This window comes from Rhinolophus hipposideros, assembly GCF_964194185.1.
Source record: "Rhinolophus hipposideros genome assembly, chromosome: 6".
Taxonomy (NCBI): Eukaryota; Metazoa; Chordata; class Mammalia; order Chiroptera; family Rhinolophidae; genus Rhinolophus; species Rhinolophus hipposideros.
Window position 1 is genome coordinate 35,819,103 of NC_138052.1, and position 23,815 is coordinate 35,842,917.

At 36.0% G+C, this 23,815-nt stretch overlaps 1 protein-coding gene across 2 annotated transcripts in view; it reads left to right on the forward strand.

Moving 5' to 3' along the window:
• The window catches only part of GPD2 (glycerol-3-phosphate dehydrogenase 2), a 135,895-nt gene extending 112,413 nt beyond the window's left edge, over nucleotides 1–23,482 (forward strand). For both annotated transcript variants that reach the window (XM_081052554.1, XM_081052555.1), the window contains exons 10-17: nucleotides 6,804–6,938; nucleotides 7,198–7,373; nucleotides 7,929–8,060; nucleotides 8,982–9,140; nucleotides 16,638–16,750; nucleotides 16,835–16,913; nucleotides 17,099–17,197; nucleotides 20,160–23,482. In XM_081052554.1, coding sequence (XP_080908680.1) covers nucleotides 6,804–6,938; nucleotides 7,198–7,373; nucleotides 7,929–8,060; nucleotides 8,982–9,140; nucleotides 16,638–16,750; nucleotides 16,835–16,913; nucleotides 17,099–17,197; nucleotides 20,160–20,285 — 1,019 coding nt within the window. In that variant the 3' untranslated portion in view covers nucleotides 20,286–23,482. The remainder of the gene's footprint in view (nucleotides 1–6,803; nucleotides 6,939–7,197; nucleotides 7,374–7,928; nucleotides 8,061–8,981; nucleotides 9,141–16,637; nucleotides 16,751–16,834; nucleotides 16,914–17,098; nucleotides 17,198–20,159) is intronic.
• Nucleotides 23,483–23,815: the final 333 nt, after the last annotated feature.

Below are 23,815 nucleotides of genomic sequence, written 5' to 3' on the forward strand. Positions count from 1 at the left end.
TTTAATTACAGTGTCACGCGCTTTGCTTTTTCTAGTTTCATTAGTTTATAAATGTAATATGGTATCTTATTTCTGTGATTAACACTTCATTTCAGCAGGTTAAACACGCTGGTAGAAAAGTATTGATTTCTGACACTATTTCCCCTGTGTTCATTTAGATATTTTCACGTGCTTTTTATTGATTTTTTCCAAAGTGGCAAACATGAGAAAGAACACCCCAAAACGTATGGCTCAATAACTGATGTGAAACAAAACCACACATTTAGCTCTTAATTGTCACCTCCTGTGGGCTTCATTTTCTATTAATTTTTAAAACAAACACTTGTCTTGCCAAGTTTTTAAGAGTAAAAATATTAATTATAATGTGAAACAATTACCTAGCACTTAGTCTTTTCAACCAGCTGTGAAAAATGTCTATTCAACTTTACTATTTATATTTTACTCTTTATATATTACATATACTAAAGCCTGAATGAGTTTTTTTTTTTTTTTAAATCAGGGTTGTAATAAAAATACTTCTTAAACATGATGGTAGAAGAATAATTTTAGTTTATCACTATCCTTTGGAAAATATCACCAAGGACTTTTTATACACTCTGTAGGTACTCGTGGGTTTTTTAACATCTGGGCAATTGGCACGTAAAAGATCAACTGGGTGCCATCTGGGTGAGCCATTCTAAAAAGCGGTGTTTGATGATTTTTCTCAACTGGAATAGTAGTGTTGTTTTTTGTCATCTTGTTTTGTTTAAAGTTTTCATTTATTTTGAAAGGAAATATCCAATTGTTTAAATATGTATGCAGTCATTAGAAATCTTATATAAAGCCTAGCATATTGACCCTGAGGCCCAAATATTCTTCCTTTTGATTTGGTAAGGTCAACACTTTTTGTTTGATATAAGAAGTTCAGAGAATGTTTTAATGTGCCACTTAATATTTATTGATCACCATACATGATCTCTATACATACTATTGATTGAGACAGTGTATGGAGTCTTAAGAAATATTATAATTGACATTGCTGAAGACTTTCAGTGTGGTGAGGATGATGAAACAGTGACGAAGTCTTGTTTAGCTATCTTGGCAGTGTGAGAACCAGAAAAATCAAGACGAATCTTTTTTTTTTTAAGATGAATCTTTGAGCTCTGAAACATAAAAGACTCGAGTAGAGTTATTTTCTTCACATATTGTACTATGGAGAATTAAAGTATGTGATGTTTACTACCTATCCTTGGCTACAACCTGAATGATAGAAACAATATCTGGGTGAGAACTTAAGGTTAGGAGTACTAAATTGAGGAAAAATATTTTCATTTCTTTAAACTGATGAGATAAGTAGGAAAGGAGGGTACTTTGAAATGAGAAATATGGAACCTGTTATGACAGTAAAGTATTTGGGGGAAAGTGTGCCATTACAGCAGACTATTCTCATGGCAAAGGAAGTATAGTCAGATTTTACTGAAAACATGCTCCATTAGAGATGTGGGTGAGGTGGCCGTGTTGGCAGTAAACATGTGGCTATTTAAATTTAAATTAGTTAAAGTTAAATAAAATTTGAAATTCAGTTCCACATGAACCACATTTCAGGTGCTTAATAGCTGCATGCTATGAAATCGCTAGTGAATTGGACAGTAGCTATAGACCATTTCCATCACTGCAAAGAAGTCTATGGAAGAGTGTTGCTCCACAGAATCTGGAAGGATGTATATTATACCCTTGGAGAAGGAAATACTGAATAAAGTCATTGAATTTGTATTTTTGTTGTTGTTATATAAAATAAAGAAATGTATTATCTTGTAAAAGACGAACTCCAGATATAGGAAGCCTCCAAAGGTGATTAATTTAGTGAGTCAGCAATGTCTAAGGCTCATGGCCCTTATTTCTCTTTACTCTATCACCCTCTAAGTTTGCTTAATCCTACTTTCCCTCAGGGTGCAATATGGCTGCAGCAGTTCCAGGCAATAGTCAAGTTTCTCTATGCTATCTGCCTTCTGGGTTTGAATTTTTTTCCTTCAGAGAACTTTAATTAAGGTTCATTTAACAGTGTACAAGGTTTTCACTGTGGGTGAGTAGGTGATAAGGAGAGAAACCTGTTAGCTCAGCTAATTGCTGTCTTTTATACAAGAGGTTAGAATTGATGTTTCATATGTTTAGCTATATGGTCTACCCCACAGATACAGATTACACCTAGGGTCCTGACTGACTGGTCATTGCTTAATTTGTGTGGTGAAGAGGTACAAGTACTTTATTTTTCAGCAGCAAATAGCCTTAGAATAATCCATAAAAATCATTAAATTTCAAGGTTGAGAGAAAACTGACAGAGAGAGAACCTGATCCAACCACAACTCTGGTTTACTAATATAAAAATCCTGGAGGCCATAAAGCCTGATGTATATTTTATTTTATTTTTAAATTTTATTGGGGAATATTGAGGAATAGTGTTTCTCCAGGGTCCATCAGCTCCAAGTCATTGTCCTTCAATCTAGTTGAGGAGGGCTCAGCTCAGCTCCAAGTCCAGTTACCGTTTTCAATATAGTTGCAGGGGGCGCAGCCCACCATCCCATGCGGGAACTGGCAACCCTATTGTTGACAGCTCACACTCTAAACCAACTGAGCCATCTGGCTGCTCCTCCAGAAACTCAGTGGCAGCTCCTTGTCTTCAATCTAGTTGTGGAGGGCACAGCTCACTGGCCCGAGTAGGAATCGAACTGGCAACCCTGTTCAGAGCTTTCACTCTATCTAACTGAGCCATCTGGCTGCCCCTGTATATTTTAAATGTGATTGAAAATTTGATTGTACTTAAATGTATCTTTTAAAATAAATTTAATCCCAATATTTATCTGATATAATTTTTAGGCTTAAAGCTGAATGCTAAGATATCAAGAGAAGTAAATGAAAGTTCCCAACACATTATGAACTCTTCCTGGTAGTATTTTCTTTTTTTGATTGTCAATATCAAGAGTAAGGATTAAAATGTTATTAGTATACCTTATGTTTTACTTAATGTCCCCCTATGAATGAAAAACTTGAATGTTTTAGTTTGGTCTTTTTGTTTCTGACAGCGCACTTACATAGATGTATTTTTCTTCCTATACCAGAAAAGGTAAAGCATTTGCCTCAAAGGTTATTTGCATATGCTTCAGATCTAGTCCAGAAAGTCTTATTTTTTCATCAAATAAGTTTAAAATCAGTCAGAGGGCCTTAAGAGTTGAAACGAAATTCCTGGTCAGTGTGGCGACCTAAGGAATTTCAGACACACTGCAGACTTTGTGGTGGCTGCAGTGACGTTCTCAGTGGTTGGCCGAGCTTTATTTTTGACTCGGAGGATGATTTGAACTCTAATGGAAAATAGTGGTAATTTCCTAGTTGTTTTTTTTTTTTTTTTTTTTAAGATTAAAACATTGCATGATTTGTGTCAAGGTTTTACAGGACTTTTGTGGAATCCTGTAAAGCAAGAATTAACCTCCATTCCGTGGAATCCATCAGGATTAAAATTGTTTGAGAATGCAAATGAGCAGGTCGAGGACTGGAATCCCTGCATGGAGATTCCCTTATGGTCTCCAAGTTAAGAAGACTAGAAGACGGAGGCTTTTCTCACCTGTGTATTATGTTTCTTCTTCCTTTCAGATACAATGTTTGGGTATGGGTTGAGTAAACACTTCGTAGAAGTGTATGGGTACCTCTCCTTTCAGATTGCAGTCATGTATGGGTGGCCCTAAGGAGATAGATTAAAATATGCCAGATTTACCTTAGTTGAATTTATCTTTACCACATATCTTTTTGTCCTTTGAGATCAAGATGGAGGAATTATCTGTCATCCAGTATAATTTATTTGTTTTTAGGGTCTTATTCTTGTGTTTGGTTAGCTGCTGTGTGTGTCTGTGTGTGTGTATGCACTATTCCAATCATTTCAGGAAGTCTTTGTCATTCTTCGCACCGAGTCTACTAGATATATATCTAAATAGTTTTCAGGGATTATAAATATATAGGAGGCTTACTGTACAAAGAGGTATATGACCACAGGGTAAATGGGATCTGAAATCCAGACTGCACTCTGTTCACAAAACTGTGCTTCCTGAATGAGATGGTTTAATTTGAACTAAGGCATGGGTTTGATATGGGCTTGTAGAGGCCCTGGTACTGCTGTGTTATATGTAAAAATATTTCCTTAATCTTCTGAAACTTGAATTATGTCAAATTTTCCTTTTGTCTTTTTTTTTTACAATTGTTGTTAAATATATATAAATCAAATTTATCATTTTAACCATTTTAAGTGTGCAATTCTGTGGCATTAAATATATTCACATTTTTCATGCAACCATTTCCACCATCAATTTCCACAGTTTTTTCATCTTCCCTAACTCCATTAAGTACTATCTCCCTATACTCCGCCCACTGCCCAGCAACCACTGTTGTACTTTCCGTCTCTATGAATTTAACTACTCTAGGTATATCATATGAAGGGAATCACACAATATTTGTCCTTTTGTGACAGATTTATTTCACATAGCATAATGTCTTCAAAGTTCATCCATGCTGTAACTTGTGGCAGAATGTCCTTATTTTTTAAGGCTGAATAATGTCCAATTGCATGTATATGACACATTTCTGTTTATCCATTTATCTGTTGGTGGACACTTGGGTCGTTTCCACATTTTGACCGTTACGAGTGATGCCGCTCTGAACATCGGGGTGGTGTACAGCTTGCCCCTGTTTTCATTTCTTTTGGGTATGAACCCAGAAGTGTAATTGCTTGATCATCTGGTAATTCTGTTCATATTTTTTGAGGAACTGCCATGTATTTATCCATAGCGGGTGCATCATTTGACCTTCCCATTAGGAATGCACGAGGACATTCCAATTTCTCCACCTCCTCACTAGCACTTGTTATTTCCTGTTGATTTGTTTTTTAAAATTTTTTATAATAGCGATCCTAAACGGTATGACGTTGTATCTCATCGTGGTTTGCATTTGCATTTTCCTAATGATTAGTGATCATCTTTTTATGAGCATCTTTTTATGTGCTTATTGGCCATTTGTATATCTTCTTTGTAGAAATGTCTATTCAAATCCTTTGCTCATTTTTCAATTGAGTTATCTTTTTTAGTTATTGAGCTTTAGAGTTCTTACCTATATTCTGGATCTTAACCCCTTGTCAGATATATGATTTGAAAATATTTTCTCCCATTGCATATGTTGTCTTTTCATTCTGTTGATGATATCCTTTGATTTACAAAGGTTTCTAATTTTGATAAAGTCCATTTTATTTATTTTTTTCTTTTGTTGTCTGTGCCTTTTATGACACATACAAGAAATCATTGCCAAATCCAATGTCATGAAGTTTTCCCCTATATTTTCTTCTAAATGTTTTATAGTTTTAGATCTAACGGGTAGGCCCTTGATCCGTTTTGAGTTAATTTTGTATATAGTGTAAGGTAAGGGTCCAAATTCATTGTCTTGCATGCGTCTGTCCAGTTTTCCCGTTTCCTTGATATTTTCAAGACAGTAGACAGTTTTTCATCACTATGGGTAATGGCTGGGAGTAAGAGGGAGAATGACCAAAGTCATGGTTGAAGCTAAATTGCACTTCTCTATTACCCAGAAATGGATTAAGTGGTTTACCAAAGTAAGCGCAACAGGACCAGGTAAGCAGTGACCACCCCAGAGTGTGCATCATTAGACAGCTGTTGGATCGGTGCACGTGGTCAGCTCCTTGATGTGGAGAGTGGAGGGGAAAACAGCTAGGCCTTCTCTGAAGCTGATCTGGATAAAGAGAAGTAGGTTCTGAAAGCTCTGCCCTCAGGTCTTGCCCTTGCCCTTGATGGTACACCAGAACCACAACTGGGCTGCTCTCCTTAGCCATTTTTAGGTCAGTACAGAGTGTTGTGCAACTGCTGTCCGATTATATTGTAAACTTAATCAACTTTTGGTATCAAGAGGTAGTTTTATTTTGGCAGAGATAGTAAAGAAAATGGCATGGTATCTTGAATTTTCAAAGAATTTCTATACTCTATAACACAAGTGTTGTTCCCCTATACTTGAAGGAGACAGTATACCTGTTTTGGTGGCAGTTATCAAGACAACAGGATCAGAAAAGAAAAAATAACAGAGAGTGTGGAAATTGTCAACAGTTGAGAGATAGTACAATTTAATGAACAAAAATGTGCTGGTTTACAATTTATAAGATGTGTGCTTTGGGCGAGTTGCTTAAACTTTTCCAATCTTTTTTCTCATTTGTGCAGTGAGAAAAATAATAGCCAATGTTATGAGTCTTTGTGAGATTAAATGAGATGCAACCTGTATACTGAGCGCTTTGACAAGGCTAGGCCTGGTATAAATGCTCAACTAAGGATCTTTGTCTTCCCTGAGAAGAGATAGCAAGATACATTCTAGAAGGAAATATAATAAGTCATAAGTCTATTAGTTTGCTTTTATTTTTGTTCCTGCCTATATTGTTGGTCTTTTTAACTATTTCAGATAGTCCCAGCTCAGGGTTACTAACATTTGTTTCCTCTTCGGTACTAGTGTCAGTAATTTTCAAGGTTTTTATTTATTTATTTGTTTGTTTGTTTGTTTGTTTATTTATTTATTTATTTATTTTCATGGAGATTATTTTTGTAACAAAATAGTTCTTTGAGTTTTTCTTGTACTTATCCACTCACTTAGTTCTTACATTTAAGGACTTTCTTTTAAAGTGCATATTTATGTGTTCCATTTACTGAAGTCTTTCCTGCTTATTAACTATCATAGTTTTGTTGACATGTTGCTGAGCGATCCTCTTAACCCTTGGCATTGACCCTTCCCAGTGAGAAGAGGGGACGTCCTGGCAGCCTGGAGCGGCATTCGTCCCCTGGTTATAGACCCCAAGTCTGCAGATACTCAGTCTATCTCCCGAAATCATGTTGTGGATATCAGTGAGAGCGGCCTCATCACTATAGCAGGTACGGGGTGTTGCCTGGTTATTTGAGTGTGTAATACTTTAGATAGGAACTTTAGTTCAGTGGTCACACTGGAATCTCCTTTAACTCTAACCAGCAAGGATTTTTTTTTTTAATGATTCTGAGTAAACGCTTACATATATCTTTGCCACATTTATTATAAACAATGAGTAGATTTTGTTATTCATAAGTTGATAAATGGTTCATTATAAGAAAAATAAGGGGTGGCAACGTAGTGAATTATTTATCTACTTACTTGTAGGTGGAAAATGGACAACCTATCGCTCTATGGCAGAAGATACCATAGATGCTGCAATAAAGGCTCATAATTTGAAAGCAGGACCAAGTAAAACAGTTGGGCTTTTCCTTCAAGGGGGCAAAGATTGGAGCCCCACACTCTACATTAGGCTTGTCCAGGATTACGGACTTGAAAGTGAGGTGGGTATGCATTGCCATGTCATCTGACTCCACCGAATCTTACTATCGCCAATAACAGAATCAGCAACCAAGTGACCTCCTTGATGTAGAATTTCCTTTTGCTGGCTTCGTTTCCGTCTGTGTACTGGGCGAGTGAACTCATGGAGAAAAGGAAAAAAGGTCTTCTTTCTTTTAGTGGACTAAAAGATAATACGCATTTGAGTTTCTATTTTAAAATCTGGGGTTTGTTTGGTTTGTTTTCAGTAGACAGGCCATCCCAGATTCATTCTATTAGAACACCAGGAAGGCTGTTCTTCAGAAGTGATATTGGGAGCAGAAGGAAGCTGAAGCTTCATCAGTCATTGATACAGTGACACATGTAAAGGAGAGTTAGTGCTGGCCTAAGCATTCGGAGCCCAAGTGGTTTCCTCCCACAGAAGCAAAATCGAATACTCTCCTAGAACTATTAGTCACAGGCTGTAAAAAGCTGACAAGAGGAGCGTGTACATGTTTTGCTTTGTACCTAGAAGCTATTGATGGTCAAAGTACCTGCCTAATGCAATTTTACTTCCCTAGGTGGCTCAGCATCTTGCTGCAACCTATGGTGACAAGGCTTTTGAGGTGGCCAAAATGGCAAGTGTGACTGGAAAAAGATGGCCCATTGTTGGTGTGCGTCTTGTGTCAGAATTTCCATACATTGAAGCAGAGGTATGTGAATGGTCGTGTGGGAATTTCCTGTCTACATGGGACACTATTCATCTGTTTTTTTCATCTTCTTTAAAAATTACCATATAGTTAAGTTTTAATGCACATAGGTCAGCTAAAGCCTGGAGTAAAATGTCTGTTCAGTACAGATCCTTTCATTTACAAAGTTTTATTTTAACTCTAAAGTGATATTGATTATGGTAACAATAACAAAGAAAATATGTATTTCTTTTTCCTCCACGGAGCTATCCCAAGTCTTGTTAATTTACAGTTGTTTGCCCTTTTGTGAACTTGTGATACAGCTTCTATATCACTCATGTGCTGCCTGATGACAGATCTTGATTTGACACTTAACTTCTCAAAGATTAAGCTTTGTTTCTCATCAAGGATTCACATGTTATGAAGCCAGAGACCATGCTTTATATTTATTTAAAATTCACTGCATCTTAATACCTGGGCATCCAGTAAGCATTTGCTTATTGATTGAAGGTAGGGCTTCGGTCATCTGATTACTCTGAGACAGAAATCTTTGGACAGCCTAAAGAGATCAGACCATAACATTTTAATAATTGTCCTTTGCCTACTCCGGTGTGTAAATTAACATCCATGTTATGTATAAACAAAGAGGTACATGATTACTGTGCATGGTAAATAAGAAGTGATGCGATTTGCATGTTTGTGCCAGATTCTATTCAGAAAGAAGGCATTAACTTTTGTCCAGTTTGTCCCAATTTCCAAACCTCTTTTGGCAGGCAGATGGGGAACTTGTATGATGTTACTGTGTCTCATGCTGCTACAGAACCAGAGTTTAGAACGAAAAATATCACTTTTCCTAAACACACATTTTTTTTTTAAGGTGAAACTGCTTTCTCTCTTTTTTAAAAAAAGTCCTAAACTAATCATTTTACTTTAATTCAAACTCAGGTGAAATATGGGATTAAGGAGTATGCCTGCACTGCAGTGGATATGATTTCTCGTCGCACTCGCCTGGCCTTTCTAAATGTCCAGGCAGCAGAGGAAGCCCTACCCAGGATTGTTGAACTGATGGGCAAAGAACTGAATTGGGATGATCATAAAAAACAGGTATTATACAGAAGTCTTTAAAACCACAGTCCTCATTATAAACATGTAATATATTGATCTGTTAGTAGAGGCAAGCATAGTTTCTGTGGTGACTTTAGATTCCTTGCCAAATTCTCTCTCTCTCTCTCTCTTTTCTCTTTCTCTCTCTCTCTCTCTATACGTGTGTGCTTGATAATGCTAGGTTCTAGGAAACTGGAAAGATATTCTTGTACCAAAATTTGTTTGTTGTTTCTGGAAAATCTCTTATAGAAAAATGCTCTCAAATTAGTGGTCATAATTCCTGAAAAAGTAAGATAATAATGATTGTGGGTAGAACCTTTTCTGGTTTTCATTGAATACACTCTTAGAATGCATTCTGCAGTGAAATTCACACTCCTGCAAATTTGCCTTTGGTAGGAAATAGTGGTTTTACTGCCTGACCACCAAATGCGTATTGATTTGTGTCATTTGAAATTTTATATTTATATCCAAATTAAAAAAAGAAAGTCAGTGATGCGCAGATGCCCACACATACCACCCTGGGCTTGTTGTAATAAACAGAAGATCTTCATGTTTTTAAATTAAACCAAAATCTTATGATACGCAAAGTCATTTTCATGAATTTATTCAGAAAAGACTTTCTGTACTCATTGGTTCAGTTCTTCGCCCCAGTCTTTCTTGAGCCCATTGCATTTAGGCTCTTTTGCTGCCACTTTGTTGTCGTAGCTCTGGTCACGCTCACCGGTAACCTCCACTTTGCTCAGTATCCTGGTCGTCCCTCGGTCCTCTTTCTGCTCACCTCATTAGCGGCATTGACACACGTGATTACGCCCTCTTTCTTGAGCTGCTTTCTGGAGCACCATCTGTCTTAGTCTAATCAGGCTGCTCTAACAGAGTACCACAGACTGGGTGGAGTCAACAGGCATTTATTTCTTTCAATTCTGGAGCTTGGAAATCTGAGATTAGGGTTCCAGCCTGGTTGGATTCTTGTGAGAATACTTCCTGGCTCTCAGATAGCTGCCTTCTTGTGTTTTCACATGGAGGAGACAGAGAGGGTCACCCCACACTCAAGACTCATCTAAACCTAATTATCTCCCCAAGTCCCCATCTCTGAATATCATCATATTGAGGTTTAAGGCTTCAGCATATGAATTTTGGGGGACAAAATTTTATGGTGTTCAGTCCATAAAACCATCTCTCTTGGATCTTCTACCTTCCCCAAACTATTACTGCTACTACTACTGACCTCATCATGTTATAAATAGCTATTCCACCTTTTCGTTGCTTAGGCCTAAATCTTTGTATCATACCTGATCTAAATCCGTCAGCAAACCTTATCATATTTACCTTCAAATAATGGCTTGAATTCAACTGTTTCTTAACACATTCTGCTGCTATCACTCTGATTCAGGCTACCAGCATCTCTTCTGTTACAATAATCCACATAAACCAGGGTCCCTGCTTTAACAACTTCAGTGATTCTATTAAAGCATAAGCCAGATCATTGGATATGTCAGTCTGCAGTTCACAGGGGAGGTCTGAACTGGAGATAGGCGTTTGAGTTGGTATTTAAGTCATCAGACTGGATGAGATCTTATAAGAAGTTCATGTAGTAGATGACAGCAAGTGGTCCAAAGACTGAGCCCTGAGTACTCCAGAGTTCGGAAGTTGGAGAGAAAAAGAAGAATTCAGGAGAAAGGGACAATAATAGCTAGTGAGGTTGGAGAAGGTGTGAGGAGACTCAAGAGAGAGCTGTGACCCAGAAGGAAAGGAAGAAAGTATTTCAAGAAGAGGAAAGTAATCTGCTGTGTCAAATGCTGCTGATAGGTTTAGTCAGATGAGGACTGATAATTAAAAATTTCTTTGCTAACACACCCTGTCGTATACTCAGAGTAAAGCCAAAGTCATTACAGTGATTTACAAGTCCTTCATGATCTGACCACCACCTTTCTGATCCCTCTGGTCTTTTTCCCCATTCATTCACTCCCTTCCAATCCACAGGTCAAGTTGCTTTTCCTTATTCAAGCCCTGCTAATCTCACATTCACTCCCTTCCAATCCACAGGTCAAGTTGCTTTTCCTTATTCAAGCCCTGCTAATCTCACTGCCTGGAATGTTCTTCCCTAGATATCCTCAGGACCTATTGCCTCATTTCCTACTAGTCTCTACTCCAGAGAGGCCTGCCTTAACGCCGCTGAATAAAAGATCCCCTTTCCCCTATCTGAATGGCATTTTCTACCCCTTTCCCTACTTTCTCTTTAGCATCTATTCCCATTTGACATATCATGCATTTAGTTATTTGTTGCTGCCTCTCCTCCAGGAAGTAAGCTCCCGGGAGGAGAAGAGGTGAGCTGTTTTGTTTCTGTACTCTCCGTGCTCAGCACATGTAGGAGGCCCTAAATAAATATCTACTGAATGAGCGAATGAACATTAGTGAGCATCTATGTCACATGTGTAAGGAAGGATTAGGCACAGGCCCTGTCCTTAAAGTACTCTCATTCTGGTGTAGATTCCCAGAGACGCTTACATAGCAGAGTCACCTGGGAAATGCACAGGAAAGGGCAGGTTTCAAGGACTGATTTAGAGTCTGATTTATCTGTCAGAGTCTTTAGGGGTGAAACCATGGCCCTATTTTTCAAAAATTCTGTAGTAATTTTAATGCAACATATATAGTGTACTGCTGGTGAAATCCACTGGTTGAAAAGAGCTTCTTAACCTTGATACATCTTTGTCAGGCATAACCTTTACCCCCATTTCATAGTAGAGGAAATTGGCTCAGGGAGTAAGTCCCAGTCACAGTTCATACAACTAGTAAATTGTGCAACTAGGATTGAAACCAGGTTTTCTGATCTGAGAGCATGTGCTTTCTCCACATTGCCCTGTTGTCTCTGCATTGGCGGGACTGGTTTATAGCTCTTTCAGTTTTGAGTTTTGGTTTGATCAACAAAACTATATACCGAGGCAACACAGAATGAAACTTACTCCGGTGCTACTGTCAATCATTTTTGCCATATAGGATTGAGGATAATGTGTTCCTGTAAAAATTATGATTGGAATGATTTGAATATGCAGGAAGATATTTTGTGCCAGGAATTCAGGCTGTAGGAGGTAGGAAGGAGGAAGAAAATTCTTTAAACTGGTTGTATTTGACCCTTCCTAGGAAACAAGATTTAACTTCAGTTCAGATTTTATGAGCAGATTTATGTACTCAGAAATATTCTCCCACCCCCCTCAACAAAGAAACAGAAATAAAAGACCTAAAGTTATTACTCAGAATCTGAGACGTAGGGGTGTTAATAAGGACAGTGAACAGTAGCGAGAACAAAGGAGAGGGGAAAAAAAGAAGAAGAATTAAAGGTTAGAAAGCTGGACTTCTGAGAAAAGGTTAAAAGCATTGGGATTATTTAACCTGCAAAAGTGAAAGAGGAACAAGGTGATAAATAACTCTCCATAGATGAATTGTGGTCGTTTTTACCAGTCAATACTTAATGAGTGACTTGTATACTGAGTATTTTACTAAATATTTTAGGGGAATAAAAAATAGCTCATAGTTTCTAGGAGCTTGAAATCTAATTGAAGTGTTTACAACACATATGTACCTCAGAAATGTATGTATGTTTTTCAAAATTTAGAGAAAGATCTAGAGAACTGTCACTCTAGACCAAATCCAGCCAACCTGGAACAACCAATTAGGGAGGAAGGTGTCTAGGGGAGTTGGGGATTGACAGGAGATGCTGGGGATATATAGAGAATGGGACACTGCCAAATTGTGTTCCCCAGGGTATAAATTAATGTAAGTCAAAAGATGACTACTTGGTCAAAAGAGTTTAGAAAATTCTGAGTTACACAAAAGAAACCATTTTTTTTTTTTTTAATGCAGATAACTTGGCACCTTTAAAATGCTTAAATGCATTGTCAGTTTCCAAAAGGGGAGTTATTCAGAGGCAGATCTTTTTGGAAGGGTTAGGGGAGAGAAAGATGAGTATTGCCTGAGACATATTTTGGGAAATGCTGCCATAGTATTTGGTAAGGTACATTTTACATAGCCTTCAGACAAAACATGCTGAATTTCACTGAGAGACTTTACAGAGAAGACCACTTAAGTAGATTGAGAGAAGCTCACAACAAAAAATTCTTTCAAAATTGATTCCACTGAGGCAGAAGAAACAGAGTGTCTCTGAACAAAAGCAAGCTGCTAAACAGCAAACAGAGGGACTACAAGTGCTAAGCAATGAAAAGGTATCCAGGAATAATATGGATATATATGAATAGTTTCAGGAATTGGCAGAATGTTGGACAAAATGCTAAGGACACAAAAAATAACTTTTAAAAATGGAAAAGAATGCAAGTAAGGCCTAACCTAGGTTATTACTTAAGGTGACTGGCACTGTGTTCCTGAATGCTGGAGAAAAGGGAGAACTTTTCAACTCATAGTTTAATACCCATGTTTTTCTTTTTGGTCAAGGAGAATGATTTTCAGTGTGAAAAGAGCAAAATAAATATTGGTAAGAGGAAATAGATATTCAAATATGAGTTTACTCTAAATGAGTTTGTATGCCAACCTAGAAAAATTATACCTGAGGGTGTTCAGAGAATTTGCAGACGGAATTTATTTAACTACCTTTGAGCTTTAAAATATTGTAGCAAATAGGAACAGAACCGTAGAAGACAGAAGGTGGGCAAATGTAGTACCAAATTCCAAAAAGACAGAGGAGAGGAAAATGTAGTTTTTAACCTATATATCAGTGGTCTTAGCATTGATCTTGGACAGTTTTCTGGATTATGGCATTTTAAGTTTATTGTATCAGTGGTTAGCAAGGAGTATAGTGATCACTGGATGCTAGTAAGGAATTATTCAGGAAAAATCATTTCAGACATTTCATTTTCTTTTCATAAAGAACAATAAAATTGTTAGGTCAGGGAAATGTTATAGACATAATATATTTGAATTCCTTAAAGCATTTTATGAAGCCCCATGTGATATCTTTTTTAAATTGGTGGATTTGTAATCAGGCAAATAAATGATCACTGTTTGCCTCAGAAGAGGTCTTTGGTATCAGGTCATGAGGACTCTGTCCTTGGTTTGACCTAGTCTACCTTGCGTCAAGTACTTAGATTATATTGTTGATGGCATGCATCTTTGGGATACCAATAACATGAAACTGGAAGGAGAGTGAATGATGACAAATTGAAGCAATGAGTGAAATTTCATTAGGTATAATTTAATAGAGATAAATGGCAAACTTTGCATTAGGTAGGAAAAAACTCCATCCATTCATGATAAATTTGATGAAGCTTACCAGTAGCACATATAAAAACAAAATATGTTTCTGTGTTAACTGAATCATAGCATTTAACAGTAGATCATGGCTACCCCCTATGCAATTGCACTCATAAGCTGCATTACTAGAAATTATATCTCCAGACTGATGAAGCTGATAGTTATTCCTTTCTAGGTACATGCCAATCCCAAACAAACTGGAAGAACTGCAAAGAGATGGGTTTAATCTCAACATAAAACCTTTCTGTAATTGGAGCCATCCCTTTATGGGCTACTTTCAGTGGTAGTGAGCTATTGCCCTATTCTTCAGATGGAGACCTCATGCTTCCAGTTTTGGAATGTAAAGAAAATTTAAGGTTAGGAAGATACATTGAGTGACTTCTTGGGAAAAATCCCCTCCAGCTTTGAAATTCCATGATACCTTGCTTGATGGAGTATGCATAAATACATAGGGAATGAAGGGACATGAATCAAAGAAGAGCTTGTTCTTGGAGGGAAGCATCAGAGATGCCTTTTCCAGGGAAATGAAACTTGAATTAGTTTTGTAGAAAATGGCTGGGTAAAATTGGTGCAATGGAAAAATAATTTCGTTTATAACTGGTGGATTTTCTTGTATGAAGAATAATCTGCCAGTGAAGAATGCGCTTGATGACTTCACAGAGAAGTTTTTCAGAGAAGTTGTATATATCATGTGTATGTATACATATATAATATATTTATATAATACATATTGTATATTATATATTTTATGTATATATTAGCTGAGATAATTTTTTGGTGTTCCTAATCATATGTATTTTTCCTATTATATATATTTATTTTATTTATATTAAAATATATGTATCTATATAAATTATATATATTTCTCCTAAGAGAAAGGAAAGTAGGAAGGGAATAATCTCAGAAAAAAAGTATGTCTTCCCAAGAAAAAGGAGGAAAGTCACCAATCACTTACATAAGATCCTTTGATGAGAAGGCTGGGAAATTTCCTACTTGTATTAGTAAATTTTTTCTAGGTTATGCTGTATAACAATTTCAAAATTTTGTTGGTTTACTATGGCAAGCACTTATTTTTCAATCATATTACATGAAGGGTGCGTGTTAGCTATTATGGCTCTTCTCTGTGTTCCAGAGTGGCTTCAGATCTCTCTGATTCATACCCTTCTCATGGCATAGGAGCAAGAGAGGCAAAGCCAAGTTGTGCAGTTGCTTTCAAGCTTTTATTCAAAAGTGGCATAATACATTTTTATAGTATATATTGTATATTATATATTTTATGTATGTATTAGCTGAGATAATTTTTTATCATGTCCATTCATGTCCCATTCGCCAAACTTAATCACATGTCCAAGCTAACATCAATGGGGCCGAGAAGTAAACTTATGGTGGGGGGGAGAAGAGTGTACATGTACTATTCGTCTGTAAAAGGGAGGAAAAAGATATTTGTGAACAATACACAGTGCAATAGAATCATTTTGGAAGTTTTTAGATGAGAGACTGACATGATGTAAACTAAGAAAGACAGTGTTCTCAGCAATAGTATCAACTGAGGCTGGGGACATTGAAAACACGAAGAGTAACTAGTCAGGATAGCTTGTTTATTCACATGACTGTAACTTCCAGCCAACTATCAGTATCCTAGTGACAGAACTTCAGAATAGCTAATCTCACATCTGTCTTGATAGTAGTTGTTCAAGTCCTAGACATCTTCTTCACGTTTAATTGCTGTCACCGAACAACAAGAATTCGGTCCTGGAAATTTTGCTAGTCAATACTGTGGAAGACTATTCAGCATTAAAAAGAAATAAACCATTAAAACACACAACAACATGGATGAATTTCAGAATCATACTACATGAAAGCAGTCAAACACAAAAGGCTACCTACTATATGAACCATTTTGTATGAAATTCTAGAAAAGGCAAAACTGTGTTGACAAAAAGCTGATCAGTTGTTGCCTGGGACTGGCGGTCAGGGGAAGAAATGAACTGCAAACCGGCAGAAGGAAGCTTTTTAGAGGACAGAAATGTTCTAAAGATTCATCATGGGCGAGTATACATCAAACAACATACCTAAAATAGGTGAATTTTATTGACTATAAATTATACTTCAATAAAACTTGGAGAAATAAAAGATTGTGCTGGTCAGATAAATGAGCATCAGCTCCTTTTTAGAAAACCAAAAGAAAAATAATACCTTTTTCCGTAAATCTTTGAACTTTATGTGTCTATATTTTAGGAAGAACTTGAAACAGCCAAGAGATTTCTGTATTATGAAATGGGCTACAAATCTCGATCAGAACAGTTAACAGATCGCTCTGAAATTAGCCTACTGCCTTCAGACATTGACAGGTACTTTTAATAAGTTTCTATATATCTTTTTTTTCCATTCACCTACATAAGTGAATTTTTCCAATATTCAATGTTGTGTTCCAGGTATAAGAAGAGATTTCATAAGTTTGATGCAGACCAAAAGGGCTTTATTACCATTGTCGATGTTCAGCGTGTATTAGAGGTAATATTTTTTTGGTCCACTATCTTTGATAGTAAAAGAATATAAAGATTATATGAGATAATTTTTTTCATCTAGTGCTTTCTATAAGTAATATTTCTCAATTTTTGAAAGGTTGGTAACATTAATGAAGGGATTTGCATAATTATTAATTAAAACTCATTATTTTGTGATTTTCTTTTATTTAGAATATCCATATCCAAATGGATGAAAATACACTGCATGAAATTCTGAATGAAGTGGATTTGAACAAAAATGGACAAGTTGAACTCAATGAATTTTTGCAGGTGAGTTGTAGTGAAAGGAAACAAGTGTACTTGCTTTTTATCTCTTGGTTGTCAATGGGTGTGCAAGAATAGATTTTTAAGTCCACACAGTTGTCACTTCATTCTTAAAAAGAAGAGTTAACTTAAAGCCAGCGAAGACTAGTGTGTCCGCCCTCAAGGATGAGGTGCTGTATGGTGCATGTTCTTTTTTTTTCTTTTTATAAGACACATTCTGTTGTGTTGGACAATTTAGATTAAATCCAAGTTAATTATGGCTTAAAGGGCTGAATAAGAAATATGCTTTTTAAAGAAGTCAGGCATGGAATACCACTGATAGACAATTCTTCACCTGCTTCAAAAGCGGTAACAATATTTCTGATGCGGAAAGCAATTTTTTTTTGATGGATAAAGTTTTAAAAAATCATAGTTGTATTTGTTTGAGAATCATATGCATTTGAGAATCTGAAGTGTAATTATTATACTCTTACATTAAAAAGAATCTGAAAAACGAAAAGGAAATAATGCATTCTAGGGTCAAGACCAAATATAATTCAAGCATATCTATTTTCAAAATTTTCACTTACCCAAGGCTCAGTTGTTTAATCCTAACTATGAAGGAAATACATCCTGTTACTTTAACTTCAAACTGGATGCTCTGCATCATTCCTTAAAAGAGAGAAATTCAACAAACCCATACATTATTTGTACCTGCCCATAGGACTCTGATCATATGAAGAACGTATTGGTTTCCAAGCAGCCAGGCTTTTTCTGTAGTGCTTCTTGGGCAGCTATTTCAAATGAATGCCAGATATTGCTTGCACCATGGCAATGATGAATGCTGAACATGAAATAAATTAATGCTGGGGATTTTGGTCAATGTCAGCCCTTTCTTCACTGTGTCAAGTTAAACAAACAAGATCAAGGCAAAGGAAATGGTAATTGTCTCTCTGGAGATGAGCTGCAGATAAGAGCATTGTTGAATCTAAATGCAGAAAATTTTCACAGGTTGTGTCCAGCATTACAAAAAAGAATGTTTAGTTCTTTAGCTTACTGTTTAACTAAGTGCACATTTTAAATTGAGTTTAAAATTTATGTTTGCGAATAGAAACTACTGAATACATGTTTTTGGTCTAGTTTTTTCTTGACAATGTTTTATTGTTTGTCTCAGGATTTCAGAAAACTTTTTTGAAATAGCTTATGTTTAATTTCATGTGTGTTGTAAATAAACAACAACCTTTAGGGAAAGAAGACTTGGGGTTTTAGAAACAATAAGAATCTAATTTTATAGTTATGCTGTGTGGTTTGGGTTTTAAGTAATTTTCTTGAGTGCAGTAGAGTTAAACACAAAATAATTTAAACCATCTGCAGGTTTTCTTGTACAGTTTTAATAATTGAGCATTTCTTATTTCTTGTCCAACTCTAAATGAAAGAGACTATTCATGCTTCTACTAAGTACAAATACACAGTGTAATTTTCAACTTAAAAAATGCTGACCGTATTTCTCATGAAATATATTCACACCCAAATGTTATTTTTTTCTTGTAATATGGTTTCAAGATACATGTAATGTTTACAGAAAAGTTTGAATTATTAACGGTTTGTATATCATATAATGTTTATGGATAAAGAAAAAAACTCTAGTTCTAGCAATTTTTGTTAGTTCTGATAAACTTTGAGGGTCTTCATGGAATCAGAGACAAAACAAACAAATTGTTCTATCTTTAGATGTCACCAATGTTTTTTGCTACATCATTCATTAGATCAAAGTATGTTTTCAGGGTTTTTAAATACAGTGTTTTCTTTTTCTGAAGATTAAGAGCCCATGTTTATCTCATTAAACATGCTTTTGAATATAGATATGTTTTTTCAATAATCTTCATGGAAGGATGACTATAGGTATGGCATGGTTACATGACTTTATGTCTAGGTTTGGACTCTACTGCTATTTCGGCATATAGGAGTCCATCTCTAATAAGCAATAGCTTATAAAACTAGCTTTCAATAAGGTCATGACATTCTGATCCAGTACCTTGGCAGATGCCTCTGACTCTTATTCAGAGCCATTTTTAAGAAATGTATCTCTGTAGGCTAAAAACTAAAACCATAAAAATATTTTGAGAATTTATGTGTATATTTTTTATGGTGAATGGCTAAATCAATTCTTTTTAGAATGAATGAATGAATGAATGAATGGATGAATGAATGAATGAATGAATGAATGAATGAATGAATGAATGAATGAATGAATATTGGGGAAGCTATACTGAGAAAAGCAAATAGTTAAAACCACATCAACTTAAAAAGGAGAGAAAAAAAAACCTCCCCATGCTCATAATTGCAAAGTGTGTTCCAGATTAAAGGCCTTTGCCCGCCGCCTGCATGTAATTTCAAGACTAATTCTGATTTTATCCATTGGATAAAAATGACTTAGCAAAAATCTGGGCTGTGCAGTGCTTTTAATTCTTAAGGTAGATCTTTGGGTCCATTTTCAAGGACTTAAATATGAATTACTTTATCAAGTCTTTAAGGAATTTGGATTTAGGGGACTTGAAGTTGTCAAAGTACAGTAACATTAAAAAAGAGTAGTTAAATATAGGTCATGGTTTGTCTTTGCTCAATTGCTGAGATTCATTTTTAAGAATTTTAAACGGAACTCAAAGAGCCAATATTTGAGTTACTCAGAAAAATATGTATCCTGAGCACAGTAAGGGGCAAAAAGTGATGCATTCCATTTGCATTTCAAGGCAGGCTGATTTGCTAGGTGGGTGTAGTTTTTGTACCAGTGGTGAAATACCTGCTCCTTCCCCCCATTTTGAAATGTTCAAAAATTGTACTCTCTTTATTTGAGCTGTAGTACCTGCTATGGCTTTTGACGGAGCACTTAATTACTTTTGCCTGCGGCAAAGGTAACCATTAAAATTCAGTGAAGAAGGGGGAGTAAACTGGCTGCCTTCTGAATCTGTTACATATTTTTTTCTTTAAGCTGATGAGTGCTATTCAAAAAGGAAGGGTGTCTGGCAGCCGACTGGCAATATTAATGAAAACAGCAGAAGAGAACCTGGAGGGACGGGTTCCCATTCCGGTGGACCGAAGTTGTGGAGGACTGTGAGTGTGACCAGTAAATCCTGAGCCAGCAAACACAGGAACAACAGATCATCACGTAACGAGAGATGACTTGCAGCACTCCAAATAGTGGATATGGATAGCTGCTTGTTTTGAACATTCCAAAGCGTTAGGATGTTGATGTGTACCCTTTATTTGTATTTGCCCTTCCATCTACCTTCTAAAAAGTGTCTTTTATCTTTTAAGCGTTTTCGATAACACTCTGACTTAATATTTTGTATCCATTTTGTGATCTGTTAGACTGGACATGCTCCCTTTTTGTGTGTTTATTCATTTATTCTAATTCAGTTCTAGAGGCAGAATATTTTGGCTGAAATTGGAAAAAGCTGGAAAAGTTTTACGACATACACAAAGCTCTGGACATTAAGCTTATAGGTGGTATTTGTTCTTAAAAGAAATTGAGCAGGGAGTGACCTGTTAAAACGATAGTTTGTGGAGATCTCCCAGCTCCTTCTTCCTCCAGCTTGTCTGTCTTCCTCATCTAAACAATATTGTACAATTTTATTTCTAGAGCATGACTGGCAAAACTGCAGAGGGAAGAAAAAGTTTAGAGCTGGTTATAGGAGCAAGTCTCAGAGAAACTCTAAAAGCTTCCAGAATCACAGGTATAAGATAAGGATAGCATTGACATTTGCTGGGAGTTACAGTGATAGTTTCATCCCAGAAATTCATTTTTCACCCCCAGTCACTGCTGGTTTTTCTTTGACTATTATAGTTGCCAGAAAGATTCTTGCTTTTCTTACTTTAAAACCAGCATTTCAGTGGTAAATTGGATGTAATGGGATGAAACTAAATTTCTCAAATCTTCACAGTAATAATAAATTTACAGATTAAAAACCTGTATTTTATATCGACAGATGATAGCATAATTTTCAATCCCCAAATCCTAAATCTTAGAGCATGTGATATTGTCAAATGTGGCCTATTTTGCTTAGTTTATTGCATCATTTTGTGGGAGTATTTGTAAACAGATAGTAACGAGGGTAGAAATAGCCTTTAGGTAGCGTTATTTACAATTATTTGTAAAAAGGCACAACACTGCAGTATTCAAAGTTATTTTGGTTGCTTAAAGCGTTTCTCATTCTGTACTCAGTGCAAAAGTTCTCTGTCAACAAAAAGAAAAAGAAAATACATACACACATTATAAAGACACAAAACGAAAACAAAAATTAATCTGCATTGACTTTAACAAATAGTGTATTAAATTTAAAGGGCCAATCTGGTATGCTTTTGCAGTAATTTAATGGCATTTTAGCCAGTCATCTGAATGTTTATTTATTCATTGTGCTCCTTTTGTGACGTTAACTACCTACTTTTTGTTTCTTAAGATCAGGTTGTGCATGTAATAGGAAATCTAATCCTTCATTTAATGTCAGGTTTTCATTGCGCAGGCTTAAAATCTTGATTTTTAAACTGGAACATAAAACACTTTTGTGCTGTTATTTTTATTTATGTCAACCTTGTGGAATATCTTTAGGCCTCATTCTAGTGGGGAATAAGCCTCTCTGTCATAATGGAAACACTGGAAATTCACTCACCTAAGCCCCCACCTTCACCGGGAAACAGTTAAGACAGCATCTTCACTCATTTTGTTTTTAAAGGATGTTTAGACTTGCCACTTCCTAAAGGAAAACCTAAAGAGCAAGTGATGCTCCCAGGTACCACTGTGAACTTCTTTCAAGGTGTGGATTTTTTACACTGGCTTTTATTTGATTTTTTTTAAATAATGGAAGCATGTGGCTTTTGTAATTTAGTGTTTTTCTATCACTGTTTAGAATCCAGTGACACTGAATAGATAGAAGAGCTGTCCTTTAAAACATTACAGATGACATACCACAATATTGTACATTTGTGCTCGCTCTCTTTTTCTCTCTTTTTCTTTTTCTAGTTAGAGCAAGAAAAGAATGAGTTGTGTCCTCTCTGAATCCATTACAGTAGGGACTGGGCTTATAACCTGACTGGCCTGAGCACAGCTCTATTTGTCACACAGGCCTTGCTTGTGCACGCTTTGCTATGAGTGAAGTTCCTTTAAGGACAAAGAAAAGTGCACTTTTCTTCTTTTGAACATATCTGCTTTTGCTTAAAATCTGCTAATGCTAAAACATACGCTCCTTCACCCGTACCAGAGACTCGTCTTGGAAATGAGCTGGTTCCAAGTCTTTACTGTGAATAAAGCACTCCTGCATTTTTGTGTGAGTTCTTAATGAAATCTGGACAGCTTCTTTACCTGATGTCAAAAAAGAAGAAAAGAAATGGGGGATAAGCCCCTTCAAAGCCTATTCCAAACCCGAACTAATTTTTTTTTTCCTTTTCATAAAAATATGATGTTAGGTGATTCTGTTGGGGTGGGGGTGGGGTGTGCAGAGATTGTCTTTTTATCATCAAGTGATTTCTTTCAAGAGCCTTTAAGGGGATTCAGGTGAAGGAACCCCCATCTGGGGTAGAAAGCCGGATGCTCCTTTAGGAAGCCCGTATCACAGTCATAACAGTAGTGCTAATGCTGGATTATTTGTTAAGTCAAGGCTGCTTGCCTCTTATCCATCATGCTTGCAATATTCTCGCTTTCAATCAATTTATGCTGATTCTAACTTTAGGATTTCTACTATTAAAGCATGCTCCCTATTCTGCTTTAGTTTCTAGCTTTGTTTCGTCTTTTCCAAATTATGTAGCTTACTGCTCACTCTTTTGTACAACGAAAATTTCATTCTGACTTTTACTAAACATACTGTAAGAATGATCGTTGATCTTATTCTCTTCCTTTTTATGTATTTGTAACAATTTTGGCATATGAATGTAATAATATTGACGTCAACGATGCTATAACTTGTGCTGTTTTGCATTATTCAACTCTTTTTAGGGAGTAAAAAGCCCTACTGTGTTTTTAAAGAATATCAAGTATAAGCCCAGTACTGGAGTGGATATACACACTGCATGTTTTCATATGTGGCACTTTTATGTATCCTGTTGGGTTATTGTTCTAGATTGGACTGTTAAATACTATGTTTGAGGCTGGGTTGTCATTTTTATAACTGTCTTGGTGTTTTATCGCCGTTATTTATTACTTTTGATATACAGAATGAGCTGCATGCATTTATAGAGCAATAAGAGGATGTATTTAATGTGCCTTGTTTTTAACTGAATAAGAACTGAAAGCATGAATCAATAAAACTGATTAAAATGGTCCATTTGCTGGCATTTTAATGTTACTTGCAGTCAGAGAAAAAACTTTGATTACTGTTGAAGTTTTAAAAAGTTTGAAAATATTTTCACAAACTATATCTTTCATGGCACTTACACATTAATTCTTTTAGCTTGATATTTTGTAATTTGATCTAAAAAGTGAATCTCTGCATAGACAGCTGTAATTTTATGAGACTGCCAGGATTATTTGTATTAATTTGTTGCTGGAGCCTTTAGGGCATGACTTCTGTATTTGTGCAATCCTATTCTAAAATTACAATCATTCTATTACAACTCAGCTGAATTTTTTATTCCTTTCCTTTTTTTATTTTTTTG